A 17,020-nucleotide genomic window follows, 5' to 3' on the forward strand; every position below is an offset into this window, starting at 1 on the left:
TTAGTATGAATGGCATCGAGCTAGAGCAGGTGGAAGTCATGACCTATTTGGGGGTCGTTTGAGAAAACAGGCTTAGATGGAAATCGCAGCTTGATGTACTTTCCTTGAAATTTGCCCAACTGACTGGGTGCCTAATCAAGGAACAAAGAACATCACTAACAAAAAGGATAGCTCCCACATTAAAAATATATAAGGCTAAAATAAGTTCAGCAATCCTGTACGGTGCGACTTATGGGGCTTTTCGGACCTATCCTCGTTGGTTAGAGTTCAAAATAAATTCCTTTGCAACCTGGTTGGCCTTCCCCAATCTAGCCCGATGAAACCCCTGTTGCTTGATTTGGGTTGTCATTCCATTGATGATGTTGCAGGGTTTAGGACGGTAGCACTGTGGAGGAGGATATGGTCAACCCCGGAACTGGCACCCTTTGCCAATGAAATTTTAGATCTTAGATAAATTGTGGGATCAGGTAATCTCCCCCGGTTCAGAAATGTAAAATCTATATTGGGAAAAATGGGCCTTAGTCAGCTGTGGTTGGCCCCTGGAGATAACGCTCTTCCTTCTAAAAATGATTTTAAAGCACTTTATTGGGCAACTGTTAGACACCAACTCATTGTCCAGTCAGATTCCACTTCTCTGACTGGTAGGTTTTTGGACCACAAGCTCGACCCCTTACTGGAGGATTATTGGGATGTCATCACTATGAGTAGCAATAGAAAGCTATATCACCAGTTTAGGGGTGGGACGCTACCATTGAGATCTTTTACAAATTAATTGGGTGGTCAGTCTTCAGAGTATTGCCCTTGGTGTAGGTACCAAAAGGAGTCAATAGGCCATGTCTTCTTTGCCTGCCCAGTTTACCTAGCCCCCCGGAGAAAATGGTTAAAACCAATTTGTAGCATTCTGAGAACACGGGTAGGTCTGGAGGCTTTATGACTTCTGAGGACTAATACATCAGATCCTGTGGCCATAGCGGTAGCAACCTTTTTGGGGTGGGCGTGGATAATTAGAGCCAAGCTCCCACACAATAGTTGACAAATTGATTGTTTTTATTGGTAATATATATTTAGTACGTCTTTCATTGTAAATTTAATCATGTTTTATGTATTTTATCCATTTAGCTTTTACGATCTGTTTAACACATTACCTAATGGATAATTGTGTGTTGAATTCAATATATGTATACAAGGTTTTACTAACCAAGCTTTAATGCTTTTATTATCATTACTATTATGTAGGGTATATGTTGTATATAGTTAAGAGTAGAGTGTTTTTATTAATGTCTTTTATGATGGAATATCTCGAAATAAAGACGTATGAACTGAACTGATTCCTTGTATTTTAATGAACTCATTTTTTTATCAAAATAGAGTCTATGTTTACAGCCTTCCTCTGGGCAAAGAAGGTCCCCTGAATTGCACTCAGCACTTTATATGAAGAACTTGAAAATGGAGGATTAGCTCTCCCTAATTTGAGGGATTAATATTTTGCATATTTTGCACAGTATATGTCCAGATTTAAGCTGGAACTACAATCAAGTCTTTTATTAACTAGTTTATGAATTTAATTTGCAAGGAAAATCAGATCCATTGCCCATTAACAATTGTTAAATCACCTAAATTAGTATGGTATAAGTGTGTACAATGGTTTTTCCATAAACTGCAGGCTTTTTATAGAAGATATTCTATCCCAGCAATCAACTCCTCAACCCTGTTATCTGGCCCTATCTTACTATCTGGGATCAGTGAATCTTCAATTATAACACAAAAATGGGCCAATGCTGGATTCCAGAACATTTCAGATTTTTTAAGGAATGATAGATGGCCGAACATAGCTGAAATGTCTCATTTAATCGTAAACTACTTCCTTCTTCTTGGGTCATATAATATTTTTAGCAAGTTCCTGAGTAAACTTGATTTGGTCCAGATCAGTGAACGGAAATGCTTAGTATAAGAATTATTAGAAGATACAGCATTTAAGAAACCTGGGGAATGGAAAAAGTGTTTAGCCTCCATCAAGGGTATTGATCTGGAGGGGAAGGTAATTACAAAATGGGATAAACATGAGGAGATGGAAATTATAGTGAGTATGTGGTCAGCAGTTAACAATCTCAATTTCAGCACTTTAAGGGGAGCTAATTGGAGAAGGAAGTCATTTTTCAGTAAATGGCTACTTTATAGAACTCCACTTTTTCATCTAAGATTTATACCAACCAATCAGCGCAGTGTTTCCATTGCCTTCCATTGCCTTAACCATCCTTCAGCCAATTGGGCACACATTATACTATAATGCCCCTTAATTCAGAGTTTCTGGATTGATATTTTTTATTATCTGGAAAGTGAATGTGGTATTTCAATAGGATTGAATACTTGGCTAATTATACTTGGCATTGACCCAGACCTTCTTCTTTCAGACAAGCTTATCAAACTATTATATATTGCAATGGCTGTAGCTAGATCACTTCTGCTTCAGAGATGGCGTTCAGATCTTATACCATCTAAGTAAGTTAAAAAGAGTGAACAAATCTATACATTGCAAATTGGGGGACTTAAGAAGTTTGAGAGGGTCTGGGCAGCTTATTTTGATTAAGATTTCAAAATTTAGTTTATCTTTTAGAAGGTAGTCCCACTTTGTCCGACATCTATGCCTGGCAATACCAGGATCTCAATGTATTTTGCAACATTTGATATTCTCTTGTAAATCAGTCACATCATTGAATATAGGATGATTTAGTATTTTCCACATATTCACACATTTTAGGTATATGCTTAGGTACCCATGGTTTAATCAATTGTCAATTGCTTAGTTTATATTCATGACAGGCAGTGGATACTGTTTTCTTTGTCTTTTGTACACTGGCTTAAATGTTTATATTGTTTTTCTCTATGCATTTCAGGATTTACTCCCTCTCGGTAAATCGATGCAATTTAAGAACTCTGTATTACTATTGACATATTTAATTAATTTTACGGATGTATTTATGGATATAAAAATTGTTATATTGATTTCATTAAAAAATATATTTTTTTAAAAAGACAATGTTTTAGATGAATTATTTTCAGGTGAATTTACGACAATGAAATTGGGACACAAACTTTGGCAGCTGATTAAAAGGCAATATTTCATATTGCGCCTAAGTTGTATAATATATGAAATGTTATAAAACAAAGCCTCTTGCTTGCAGGTGGTTGATCATAACTGGCTTTTTCTCTTCATAGTTGTTAACAACCACATGAATGTTAAACAATCTGTGTCAAATCTAATTGGCCATAAATGATAACAAATATATATAAATGTTGTCTCAGTAAATGGTACCCAATTTAAATAAATAAAGAAATTATAATTATGGTGGAACATATGTTTCTCACATTGAAGCAACAGACAAAGAAATTATTATCAACACTAAATGGAAACTAAAATCAAGTAGAAATGTGCACAATTGCATTGGTGAGAGGAATAAAAAACAATGAGATTTGGACATGTATATTCAACTAGCAGCAAATATAGGTGCTTCAGAAGTATTATTTATATATGTTATTTGAAGACTAGGTAATCATTAAATTGGAGACAATGAAAGAGAAAGGATGTAATAGAGAATTAATGTGCTTAATGGGTGGGTGCTTTCTCCTCCCTTGTTCTAGTTATGAATGTTACTCAAAGTACGGCCTGAGGGCTGCATGTGGTCCGCTCAGTGGGGTTACATGGGCCCGTGGTGCAGGGGTCCCTCAAACCTCCAGGGGGCCCACTCAGCACAGTACTCTGGCCGGATAGCCCTTGATTATGTCCGAAGGGAGGCCCTCCAGATACCTTGCAGGGATATTCATTATGCCACTTGGTCTGCCTGACCTTTACATGGACCCCCGGTGAACAGCAGTACTGGGCTACTGTTTACAGTGTACTAACAGTCATAAAGATGTTCAATAAACAGCAAGCATTTATTTTATTTGCAGGCAAACTGAAGTAAAAAAAAAAGAAGCACAGAAGGTGTCCTGCACAACTTAGAGAACATTTTCATTTTTAAAGACATCTTGCAACAAACGTGTAAATAGATGACAAGTCCCTTCAAAACTCAAAAAAGTGTATTTCATTAACATGCAGAAGCGTTTCACCACAGTACATCAGATTATATCAGTGCATTGAGAAGTTTTGTTTAAAAAAAATAAATGTTTTCAAACATGAATTTAGAAACATTTATGCTTCACCCACCCTGCCAAAAACGGGAATAGTGAAGTAAGAGGCAAGTCAGTTTTGAACACCCTCTGGCTGGCCTGAGTTGCTGTTATACATGGATAACATTATAGTCTATAGAGAAGATTTTGAACAGTGCATGTCTTGAAGTCATGTATTTTGAGGCCCTCTTATATGCGATAATGAAGAAAAAGGAGGCAACGTGAAATAAAACAATTGCTTAGGATCACTCAATTTGCTCAAGTGGGGAAGCTGGGATTGATGCCAGGTGTTCTGGTTTCACATTGTGGAATTGAGCCACTAAATGTATATGTGTTGCTTCTTCTACTTCCACCTTACATCACCCATCGGCACCGACCGGCACCCTGTGGCTTCAATGCGGCCCTCAGTCACACAACAGACCAAAGTTTTGGCCCAAGGGAAAATCTTTGTAAGTACCCATGATTTAGATCATCTTTATGCAGTGATCATGTGAGGCGGAAAGGGTGACACACTACATTTTCACTTTAAGAGAGAGTCCAGAACCCCAGATTGTTAGAAAATACAGTTCAGTTCATTTTACACTTATTTCTGCAGACCCTGCCGTAATTTACTCGCTGGAGAGGAGGTTCTACCCTGGAATGCTGTGGCATACAAGAGACCCCAATTCCTGCTTCTTACCTCTCAGGCCTGGTTCTCCAGCAGGTCCTCTCTCTCCAGGGACTCCTGCTGCCCCAGGGGGTCCAACGGGCCCTTGCGCCCCAGGGCACCCCTGCAGGATGGCAAGGCGATCAGAGCCAGTGAGACCCACCAGCTGCACCCCTGTAATGAGAGGAAAGGTGGACAGAATGAGTTTAGAGTGACAAAGGGAAGAGTGAGGAGAAGGCAAAAGGGGAAAGTGGGCAAGGGGAAGCATTGATAAAGGTGAGTGGGAAGAGTGAAGTAAAGGTGAGGAGGGTCAACTATAATGATTTAGAAAGGGGTGACGTAAGAGAGCTACAGGAAGGAAAGGGATACAAAGAGGTACATAAGGAAAGAAGGGATGCAGTGGGCATTTAAAGAAAGAAGGGATGGGGTCGGAGAGTGGAAAAGGTCGCACAAGAGAAAAAGATACTGCTAGGGAGAGGTTCAGGAGACACGGGTGCAAGGAGAGAAAAGTAGATATTGGATTCAGTAAGAGATGGTACAAAGCAGAATAGGCACTTGGGACAGTCGAGGCTTTTAGAGATGGGGTGCATGAAGTGTGGGCTCAGAAAAATGTATAGAGGAGGAACATAGGTAGACGGCCTCTGAAGGAAAGAGACCTACATCAAAACCAAACAACTGTCGAGATCAGATCTGAAGACTCTGTCAATCATGCTCAAAAGTCTCAGGAACCCAATGATTTGATGCTACCAAAGCCCGCTGAAATCAGTGCAGGCCAATGTCAATCCTTGACCATCCTGATAAGATACCTCTAACCCAGTTGGCTATTGAGATGGCAGGGTAGGACTACCTCTTACTGCCAGAGATGCACCATCAATCTATCTAAGCTAGGCCACTCTACACCAGAGGACATGCATTAGCACCCAAAGCATGCAGAGACCTGCTGCATACGGCTGGTATCCTAGAGGACTTTGATATGACTCATGCCTACAGTTTCCCACTCATGTCCCTCAGCTCTACCGCTTAACTCATGTGATGGATGACTCTAATTCAGACTTTCTAGCTGGACCTGTGTCATCTCTTTCTCAGATTGACATGGTTTACTCAGAGACTGGCCTAATTGCTGTATGCAGCTCAGGCCAAGGGTTGGAACCATTTCGTGATTATCATAGGCTCAAGATGAGACCTGCGGAGTAGACTATAGCAGTCAGCTGATGTAACATTAGAGCCCCAATCTCCCCTTTTTCCATGTTTATGCTCCACCTCCAGTCAGTACAAAGTTAACTGAATCCCCAAAACCTTCCTGCGTGTAGCCAATGCAGCCAGTGGTCCAAGTCAACCTCAGAGGGAGAGTGCAGAGAAACAATGGAGGTGTGAAGAGGAAGATAGGACTCGGAGTGAAGCACATGATCAGAAATTAAACTGGCTGCTGCCAACTCCCCATCTTCCTTCTTGGGGTCTATGCTCAATGAGGATATTTCAAGCATGATCCACCCTTACTTGAAACTTGTGCACTAACTAGAGCCAGTCAATAGAAGTGGTTTTCAGCACAGTACATATGACACAAACATACAAAACAACCGTGCCAGAATGCTGGGACTAAGAAGCATAGACGGAGAGCCACCCCACAGAAGCTTATATTGACGGATAAAGGTATCCATGGAAGCGTAAGTCGCTGTCTATTAACAACATTCTTTCCGACACTACCCATGAAGCTTTCATACCTGCAGTGAGAGGACCTGGCTAGGCCTTGAATTTGAATGTGTCAAAATGCCGGGGAAAAAAAGCATAGACCACGAGACAGTCACAGCAGCTTCTTTCACCTTTCTTCCTTCACACTAGTAGGTGCTGCGACCCAAGACACGATAAGAGCACCACTCTTGCCACTCACGCACAACACCAAAACTCTTCCCACACATGCCCACAGCAAGCAGAACTTCCAATGAAGCACGCCTACGTGGTATAATCCTCTGCCCCTCTGATAATGTACACTGGTACCTCACCATGGGGAATAAAGCAGACCTGCCACCTCAAGTGGTGCTACAGTGGGGCACACAATATCGGGTACTTTCAAACATCACCCAGAGAGGAGCCGATGTCACACAATGTGTTGTAACTTGCCCTTTAATAGTGATGCACTTGATGGAGAGTTGGGTGTATCATAGGAACAAAGAGGGTGCGGTGGCAACCCTGAGTCAGTTGGGTTGTAGCTGGCTCAGTGGATGCTGAGCTCCTGAGGTGGATGAAACAAAGATAACGCTTTCATACATGTAGCATCTGTCTTGTTTTAAAACAAGAGGCGTTGGAAGCCCCTGTAGAGCGCGTGGCCAACTCCCATTGTGTGGAGGCTGAGCACAGCTGATGCCCATTAAGGTTTGCGACTTCCACAGGACATTAGAAGCAGCCGTTGGAGCCTGGGTTTGGTTACTTGGGAGGGATAGAGTAGCTCTAGGACAGTGATCTGCACAAAGCCCCACCCATCTCTCAATGTCCACCCCCCCTCTGGAGCACATTTATGGCTAGGGAAGTAACAAGCTCAAGGTCCCACCCCCTCCCCAGGCCTGCATCCTCACAGTTTACTTCCCTCACACTGTGCGTTTTTTGGAGGTTATAGGTCTGATAATGTAATTATAAATGCAATTACAGAACAATACAGCAAGATCGCTGGCACATTAGTGTAGACATTTGGCCTTAGCCAGGGCAATCTTCAGGCTGTATGGAAGTTTAAATTCAGCATGCTCCATGATTAGGCATTACAGGTAGCGTACTCGTGCCGCAGCGAGCAGAGGGTGAGCCTGGGCAGGATTTATCTTACAGTGCTGCAGGTGAGACACCGGGAGAACAAGAGTGGTTTATTAATGGGCTACTGAAGTGTGGAAACAAATGTTCAAGGTACAAGAGGGCAGTGTACAAACCTAACCGTTTCACAAAATGCCAGTGAATGTCATCATCATCATCATAAGCTTTTATTCGATATGCAGAGATATCTTATAAGCACATTTATAATACAATCAATACAATGTACAAAAAAATCATTGCCACAAGAAGTCAGTATGAAATATTAAAAGAGATAAAAGGATATAAAAGACCGTTAATGAATTAACTAAAAAGAGAATTAAACAGCTACTGACAATCTCTTACATCGAATGAGCCAAAACTGCTTTAAAAATTTAGCTATTCCGCACACAATGGGGGGGGGGGAGTGTCCGTGCTTAGGATACGCAAAGCTACTGAATGGCTGCGTGTGCCCATATTTCGACAGAGTGGTTTCAGCCAGAGGCTCCTAGGCCTTGCGTAATCCGGGCATTCAAATAAAACATGCGCAATGGACTCAACCTTACTCGGGCAACATGCACAATTGGGAGAAGTACGGGCCGCTAATGGCCATTTCGATACCAGAGCACCTAGCGGGAGGGAACCAACTCTAAATTTAAAATAAAGAGATCGGTCAAAGGGGAGAGTGATCAAGTCCAGGTAGGGTTCAATGGCCACAGTGTCTTTAATTTGTAGAAAGGCGGCAATGGACCTGCAGTGGTTGGGGCTTGTGATTAGACGCTCAGCAGTCCATTTCCAATAAAGCGCCTTGACAACTTCTTTTGGGGGGGCTGAACGGGATGACCAGCAATCTCCTAGTCCGATATTCTCCAAAAGCTTTTTGGTGTCATTTAACCATCTTATCTTAGCCCAACCCTCCTGGCTCATTATATCTCCCAGGGCATCAGCATAGGATTTTAATTCTTCGCTCCTCCAAATCCGTGTCCACAACAGGAGCGGGCGAAGCTGAGCCTGATCTTTGATGTTTTTACATCCCGTGTCCATCCACACTGGTACTGATGGTGTGCTCAGTGGAACAGAGATGAAGGATTTTAAAAGCTTGCTCTCTGCTGTGACTAGGGCATCCAGTCGGCAGTGGCCCCACAGTTCTGCCCCGTACAAGGCTGATGTTGCTACTTTGGCCTTGTAGATGTCGAGTACTGGGGTAAGTGATCTCCTAGTTGAGATGTATTCTGTATTCCCTCATGAGAGCTCCTCCTACTCTCCTGTGGTTAAGAACCATTTTTTCAATGTGGTTTGCCCAAGTCATCCTGTCCGTAATCCGGATACCAAAGTAGTCGAATTCGGCTACTTTCTCTAGGGGGATAGAGTTGAGTGTAGGTGGGCGGCCCAATTTTTTAGGTGGATTAACAACTAAGTATTTCGTTTTGTCCACATTTATTATTAGCCCTTTTGCATCACAGAACTCCTGGAATCGTGTTAATAGTTTCTGCAGGCCTTGTGGGGTCTTCGAGATCAGGAGCGTGTCATCTGCAAAAAGCAGGGTTGGGATGCGGACACCTCCAAGACAGGGGGCGTCGGCTGGTTCTTGTTGAAGATGTTTTACCACCCCATTCAGATATAACGAGAATAGGGTGGGTGCCAAGACGCAGCCCTGTCTTACGCCCCTAGACACTGGTATCTTCTCAGTGAGCTCTCCGTTTTTACCCCAGCGGACCTGTGCAAAGGTGTGGGCATGAAGGCTTATGAGAAGGGACAAGATGTAAGGTGGTAATCCCAACTCATGAAGGACCCTCCAGAGCTCTTCCCGGGGAACTAGGTCAAAGGCAGTCTTCAGGTCTATAAAGGCTAAGTAAAGACTACCCTTGCCTAGTTCCACCACCTTCCACCCCAAAAGGGACAGCCTAAACACCTGCTCTATAGTCCTCATACCAGCCCGGAAACCTGCCTGAAAGTCTGATAGGATTTTATTCTCCTCCACCCAATGGAGAATCCTACCAAGGATAGCTTTACCAGCTATCTTTTGGGTGGAGTCTATCAGACTTATGGGGCGATAGTTGCCCGGGGTTTCCCTACACCCTTTTTTATAAATAGGGATAACCACCGCCCCTTTCCAGGATTCTGGCACTACTCCTCCCCTCATAATATCATTTAGGAGAGCAGCTATGATCCTTCCCCATTCCGCTGGGTAAGCCCTCATGAGATCACCCGGAAGGCCGTCCGGGCCCGGTGCCTTGCGTGGTGCTACCCAGCCTATAACCCCCTCGATCTCTAAGGGAGTGAAGAGGTCGTAGGCATGAGGTTCAATTGCCAGTGTGAGGTCCCTCCCCACAGACAGATCCCCATCTGGTGGGAGGTATAGGGACCCAAAGTGTTTTACCCAGTTTTGAGGCGGGATGTTGCAGGGTCTCATGGCTGCGTCGGATTTGCTCCGTTTACTTATAAGATTCCAAAAGACCCCTGAATCCCTGTTTTTATTAGCCTGGAGTAGGTCTTCCCAATATTTATCTTCCCACTCCCTTTTAGCCAAATTAAGGGACTTTTTATAGGCCTTCCTTGCTTCCTGGATCACACTTTGGGATTTGGATTTGACTGCCTCAACTAACTTTGCCTTATGGTCCCTACATGCTTGGGTGTACCACCCCTCAAATGGTTTTTTAGTTCCTGTATTGCCCGGCTTTTTAGAGTACAGGGTAAAGGCTTCAATCAGGGAGACAAATAACCCACTCGCTTTACCCACCCCTTCTAGGGAGGTTCCGAGAGATGTTACCGCACGGTTTAGATGGGATTGAATTTCCCCAACCTTTGCCTCGGATAAAACCAGTTTTGCCCATTTAATTCTTCTACCACATTGGGTGACTTCCGATTCATCTAGTGGTACGGGTGCCAGATTGATGTTGGCCCTCCTTAAGGGTTGCCACCATTGTTCCATTTTTAGGGAGAGTGAGTTGTGATCACTTTCTGTCGAAGGGACCACCTGCATGTCCCTTACATAAGACCATAAGCACACGTCTATTAGAATATAATCCAGCCTAGAGGTGTGCCCTGGTCTATTGTAGGTATGGGCACCCCCCCTATCCGAGGAAGTCCTCCCATTCACTGCCCTTAGGTTAAATTCAAGACTCAGGGAGTATATCTGGAGCGCCACTTCTGTCCACCTTTTGATCGGTGGGATGTCCAGTGCCGGGATCCCCACCTAGCATCCTCCTCATCTTGGTCGAGGGAAACGTCCGAGCCCAAGGGCTCGAACGTGCAGTTCAAATCACCTGCAACCAAGGTGCGTGTCTTATGGGGGGTGTTGTTTAACAGGGTCTCGAGGAGAGCTATTACTGGAGACTTTCTCCCACCCTTTGTACCCCGTGCATACACATTATAGATATTTAGAACAATTCTTCCCCTTTGATCTATAAGGGTGATATTTTGTATGTCCGGGGAACCTGTGGGAGAGTCCACTACTCTACAGTTTAGAGAAGCTGCGACCCAGATAAGAAGGCCGCCCGAAGGTCGGCCTCTCCCAGATTCTGAGACTCGCGCAGGAGAGGAATATGAGGAAAATCCCACCCTATGGACCGGCACCAGACTCCATGTTTCCTGGAAGAGGCACAAGGAGTGCTCATCAACCATGCAGTAACATCTGGAAGAACCAGTTTTCCTGCAATCCCTGCGACATTCCAGCTGAAAACCTTAAAGACTAGGTCCGTCACAGCTGGAAGGTCGCTGGGCGCCTGGAAGCCCCTATCTGTAGGACTCCTCCTAAATATCCGAGGAGAGCAGGGATCTTGTGGAATTGCTATAGAGTCTCCCATTCCACTTGCAAGGTTTGTTTGGGTGGGTGGTGCTCCTACTGGGTCTACTCTGCTCGCTGTTTCCAGTCAGCAGGGGCCAATTGCCCACATTTGATTCTCCCTATTGCCCCCTACAACCCCAACCCAATTTTGGCCAGAATTAGGGGAACTTACACTTCCTCCATTAGGGCTAACAAGGTGCCTAAGATAAAAATATGAAAGATCTACTAGTTTAACCCCGGGGGCCCCCATATTTTTGATAGGGGTACAGATGGATGGTACTACTCTGGGGTCTTGGAAGTTTATGATTACACAATCCCCCTCCTGCATTTTTTTCCCTTGCCCCACCCATCCCACTCTGCGGACACTTAGGATAATGCCGTCCACACCCAGGGGGATTGGCTTGTTTGCCTTCAGCCAGTGGATACACTTGTTCTTGAGTGATTGATGGTTTTCCATCTGGCCATCCTTTAGGGGAGGCACATTAACCATGACAGCAACAAAAGGTTGACAGTCTGGTGGGAGATTAATCGGGGGGATCGGTCTTGGTGGATTACTGGGGGCCGATGGGGAGGTAGTTGGGGCAGAATGTTGGGTTACAGACCTAGGGGCTTTCCCTGTCGTTAACCCGCTGGGTTTGCTGCTCCCCTCTGTTTTTTGTTGGACTTCCTTTTTACCACTAGTTGTCTGTTGCTGTTTTTGTGGAAGAGGCTTTGACTTATTTTTCTCAGGCTCTGTATGTGTTAAAAGTCCCTTGTGACTTGGGCCTGCTTTGGGCTGGGGAGGAGATTTAGGAGTTGGGATTACTGGACTATTAGGAATAGCTTTGTTTTGAGATGTTAGGGGCTTGGGGCCACTATGAGCTAGTAGTTCATTCCCCTTTGCACCCACGTCCTTATTTCCAGTCACTCTAGTTGTTTGTTTGATTGTTGTTTTGAGTGAGTGAAACCCGTCCAGGGTTGACTGCTCTAGTTTGTCAATCCTCTCTCCTAGGCCCTTGACTTGTGTTAGTAACGGTTTTAAGAGGGTATATACCTTCTCCAGAATATTTTCAACTGCTACTAAGTCAGTTGGCTTTGAGACCTTGGCTGAGTGTGACCCCTTGGGAGAGATCAGTACATCCCCTTCTATATCTGTTTCGTTCAGCATTGGGGCACCCCTTGTAGTTCTCGTACTAGATACAGGAGACTTCCTTACTCTTTGGTAGAGGGCGGCCTGTCTCACTAGCCTACCCTTCTTGCGTTTACGCGACTTTTTACCTAAGGGTAGAAACTCCTGCCTAATATCAGGAGTCACGGTGATAGGTGAAGCCCCAACTAACTTCCCGTCTGATGTAACTATGGGGGGTACAAGCGATTTTGGGGACTCAGGATCTCTGATGACATCACTTGTCGGAATAGGTGGTGATGATGTGGACAGGTTACTAGGGCCACCGTCTTCCATTGTAACTATAGGTAGAAGAGCGGCCAGATTTTCCAGCCTATCTATATTTTGCTCTATACCAGTCAAATGGGGGGGTTCTGAGGGAACGCCGACCACACTAGGGGGGGTACCCGCTTGAACCCGGACGATGGCAGGTGTGAGCGACTGGGCGACTGCCCCCAAGGATGAGCGTCTTGAGGGGAGGTATACTTCAGATAGACGCCGCTCAGACATGGCGATCTCCTTTTCAATCACCGCCGCTACCCTGGTGATAAAGCGGTCCATTGTTCCTATGACAGGGCTCGCAGCAATTGATCCCCTGTCAACTTCGCCCCTGAGAGGCTTTCCTGAACGGGTAGACATGGTTTGGGCAACAGAACGGGGACAGGCACCGGGCGTATGTCCTCACGGCTGGTGGAAAAGAAAAGAAAGGGACGTGGCCCAGCCCAGCCTCTGTCGGCCCCTGACGGCCACAGACGGCCCGCCCTCTGCCCGGGCTCCGCCCGGCGTCGCCCGCGCGCGTCCCGCGACGCGGAGGTCAAGGCTCCGCTTTGTAGCGCCTCCGGGCGCGAAGACAGCGGGGACAGGAAGTCCGCGCAAAGCCCACTGGGAGCTGTAGTCTCCAGCCGCTCCTGGATGTCGATGGCGGCGAGACTTACAGCGTTGGCAACCCAGGGGCAGAGGCAGAGTGCTGGCGTGTGGTCAGGTAGGCTGTGTGCGCTTCAAATGACCCCCGCTCCACCGAGGTCAAGGCTCCGCTTTGTAGCGCCTCCGGGCGCGAAGACAGCGGGGACAGGAAGTCCGCGCAAAGCCCACTGGGAGCTGTAGTCTCCAGCCGCTCCTGGATGTCGATGGCGGCGAGACGTACAGCGTTGGCAACCCAGGGGCAGAGGCAGAGTGCTGGCGTGTGGTCAGGTAGGCTGTGTGCGCTTCAAATGACCCCCAGTGAATGTGATAATGCACCAGTGGCGGCCCTCGTGGGGCAGCACTTGCAACACGTGCTGCACTTGTTTAATGCCTTACTGAGAGCTCTGGAATTAAGGCTATAGGCAATGCGAGTTTCTCACAGTGCCTGTCAGTGGGCGAAAAAGGTAAAAATAAAATAAAACACAAACATACCTTTTTCGTCATCTTGATCACAGTCAGCGCAAGTTCTCCTCGAGCCTCAGCCAGCTCCCCTCTCCAAATCCTGATGCTGCTGATGAGCAGCATGAGAGTAGCGCCAGGAATGGCTGGAGCGGGCTGCCTCGATGCTCCAGCAGGTACAGGGGGGCCATGCCTGCTCTCCTCCCAGCTGTCTAAGACTGCTGGGTGAAGAGGTTTAAACTGCGCATGTCATGCTGGCCGTCGCAAGACAGCCGGTAAAAGAGGAGAAGTTGGGGAGAGATTGTGGCCATACAACCAGAGCTGCTGACTTTGGAGCTGGGGAACCAGGTTCGAGCCTCGGCTCAGCTTCCTGTGATTCTGGGTAAATCATTCAATCTCCCTGTACCTACAAAAACATTAATGTGTCCTTGTGTAACGTAACTTGTGCTCATGTAAAGTGCTCCAATACCTTCAGGTCAAGTTTGCGCTATATAAATCTGCAAAAAAAGAGGCAGGCGCTGAGTAAACTGGTGGGAGCTCCACTCCCATGCTGGCAGTCAGCAGCAGCCTGCCCTCAAATTCTGCTAAGGCTGGGAGTAGTGAAAAATATAATGCCAATTCGTTTTATTACTATTTTATTTTTCATTTTTACTGCACTGGTAGCAGGGGGTGACACTCCTCTGCCCTAATGGGGGTAGGGGGGAGGCACCGCTATCTATACCACACCAACCTCTAAGTGGGGGCGATGTGCTTGAAAAGAGGGGGGACATGTCATTATTTTTCCTTTCTCTTTGTCTCCAGACACTCAAAACTGCAGCTTTAGGCATTGTTCTGGTAAATAAGAGACTTGTTTTCCAGGAAGTGTTAATGTTAACCCGTTAAAAGTGAGATGCTGACATTTTCATTTGATTGGCTACCTCTGCCTCCTCATCCACTAGTTTGTTAACCTGTATTTGTCTTCAAGAAAGAAGGCAAAATGCTAGCATCTACATTTAATGTTGCTTTTCACAACTCTACGGTTTCTCATCATAACATAGGAAACAATTACCTATTGTTTTTTTTTACCACCTGCATGTTGGATCGTGGGGCCTGTAGCTTTGCTTTTATTAACAATGGCTCGAAATCCTAGTATAGAAAGAGTTGTTGGCTAAAATTACTGAATTAGCTGGATATGTTATGCAATCCAGCCAGTAGTCAGCTATGTTTTAAAATTTTGCAAAGTCATCTACTTCATTTCAAAACCTGCTTGTTTCATGCGTAAAACCTGAGGGTTCACCCTTACATGTAACATGGATTAAAACAAGCATTGGCAATGTGAATTGTTTGTGATTATGTGTAGTGGATAGTTCTAAACCCAGCATCCCAACAAAATAACATAGACATCAGCAGTGCAGCCTTCCCTAACACAAATATGTTAAGGGCTGGTGGCGGTAGCAGAAGGAATATCACACAATTCTCTTGCACATACAGGAATTGGTACACCTTTGGCAGAAACCGTGCAAGCTTCCCAATTACAGAGGACAGGTACAGCTAGGGTGGCATATGACAGCAATGCAAGCGTCCATCTCCCACAGAAGGTAATCATGAAATCCTACATTTCCCAAATACAGAAGGGCAGAGTTGTGCAAGCCTTGACCTCTCACAGAACTTGAACAGCTAAGGGATGAGTGACCGGTAGGTTACAGACAACGCTCTGGAATGGACGTTTAAAGCACTCAGATGAATGGATAAATGGATGAGTTAGCGCATATGAAAGTTCGGACAACATTCTCCCTTAAGTGACATTCCAAGTCTGCATCTGATAAAATCCTGCTGATGTCATTTGGAGATCTGCAGTTTGAGCAGACTTCATGAAGTATTGAGAAGCAGCCGTCAGCCGATAGGTCATATTTTTTTTTTAAGCAGCCTCCCCCAGTGTTACTAATTTTGCTCTACGCAGGAAGACTGGTTCCAACCACTTAGAAATGGGTTTGAATGCACGTGCCCCAGGCGCTGTGCAATCCAAGGCTCGGCGCTGCACCTGTTCAAAATATCGAAGTCTGACAGTGATTTACACCAATCTTCCGGAGAGGGTAGTGGGGTCGCGTTGTCCCCTCTCTCTCCTGAGTAAGAGCCTTGATGGATCTATTTCAGCACTGTAAGCCTGAATGAAACGAACCCTGGCAATTAAATACGTTCTCAGAGGGGATCTAGTTCACAGTGTGCACTGCACTGAGCAGCTCCAACCCACTCGCCCACATTGGTCCTCTCCTCAACTTCTGATACGAAACTTATGAACGCTGAAGTTCGAGCGAGAGACATACCAGCCAGGCACAGAAATCGTACATGGTGTTTTTATCTTAATATTGGCAATGCAGCTTTTGAAATAGAGCCAGCAAAATTGTTTAGCGGCTTGGCAACAGGCTACGTAGCTCTGTGCGTAAATTTGCATGCGGCAAAATCGAATCCTGAAAATGGCATCCTCCTGTAAAACAAAAAAACCCACATTAATAAAATAAGCATCGTACCCGTATTAATGTGGATGATAATACCAGACTAGTTATTTAAAGGCTATAAGAAATTCCAGTGTTGGGTTGGTGGCACGAGCGCCCGCAGTCATAAAACGACGGCAGATATGAACTTACCTGGACAGGTACTGCTCTCCTCGGCTCTGACGCAGGTGCCTCGCAGCAGCAGCACTGCCAAAAACACAGAGAGAAAAGGCACGACACACATCCTCACAGCGGTGTCCAGCTCGCAGTCTGTTCCTTTCTGTACTTCTTGACACACTCTCCTTTCTTCTCCTCTGACGTCTTGCTTTAAACAACAACATCTCGTGGAAACATTTCCTACGGCTAGAGAGCAGTTTCCCTCAATTGTGCGAGGCTAAGGAAATGTCGAAAGCAACCGTTACACCACCCAAGAGAGGCTTAGGATGTTGACACGTTTCCAGCATGTTGTAAATCTGGGAATGTGTCAAATGCCATGGGTGTTGTATGGGAACACCCACCGTAACGCCCATGGCACGCCTCCCCAAGTCAGTGTGAGGCAACCAGCAGCTTGCACTGCATTGCCTTACACTATATCTACAAGTCCATGAATCGACACACAGGGTGGCTTTCCGTGGCCTCTGGATATGGCTCAGCCCTGTGCGCCAGCGGAA

The 17,020-nt window shown here is 45.5% G+C and overlaps 1 protein-coding gene across 2 annotated transcripts in view; it reads right to left on the bottom strand.

The window, feature by feature from the left end:
* The window catches only part of LOC147732746 (ficolin-1-like), a 574,771-nt gene extending 557,959 nt beyond the window's left edge, over window positions 1–16,812 (bottom strand). For both annotated transcript variants that reach the window (XM_086957312.1, XM_086957311.1), the window contains exons 1-2: window positions 16,503–16,812; window positions 4,847–4,987 (exon numbers count right to left, since the gene is read on the bottom strand). In XM_086957312.1, coding sequence (XP_086813438.1) covers window positions 4,847–4,987; window positions 16,503–16,593 — 232 coding nt within the window. In that variant the 5' untranslated portion in view covers window positions 16,594–16,812. The remainder of the gene's footprint in view (window positions 1–4,846; window positions 4,988–16,502) is intronic.
* Between the last annotated feature and the right edge of the window lie 208 nt (window positions 16,813–17,020).

Source organism: Lissotriton vulgaris, chromosome 2_1 (genome assembly GCF_964263255.1).
Source record: "Lissotriton vulgaris chromosome 2_1, aLisVul1.2, whole genome shotgun sequence".
NCBI lineage: Eukaryota > Metazoa > Chordata > Amphibia > Caudata > Salamandridae > Lissotriton > Lissotriton vulgaris.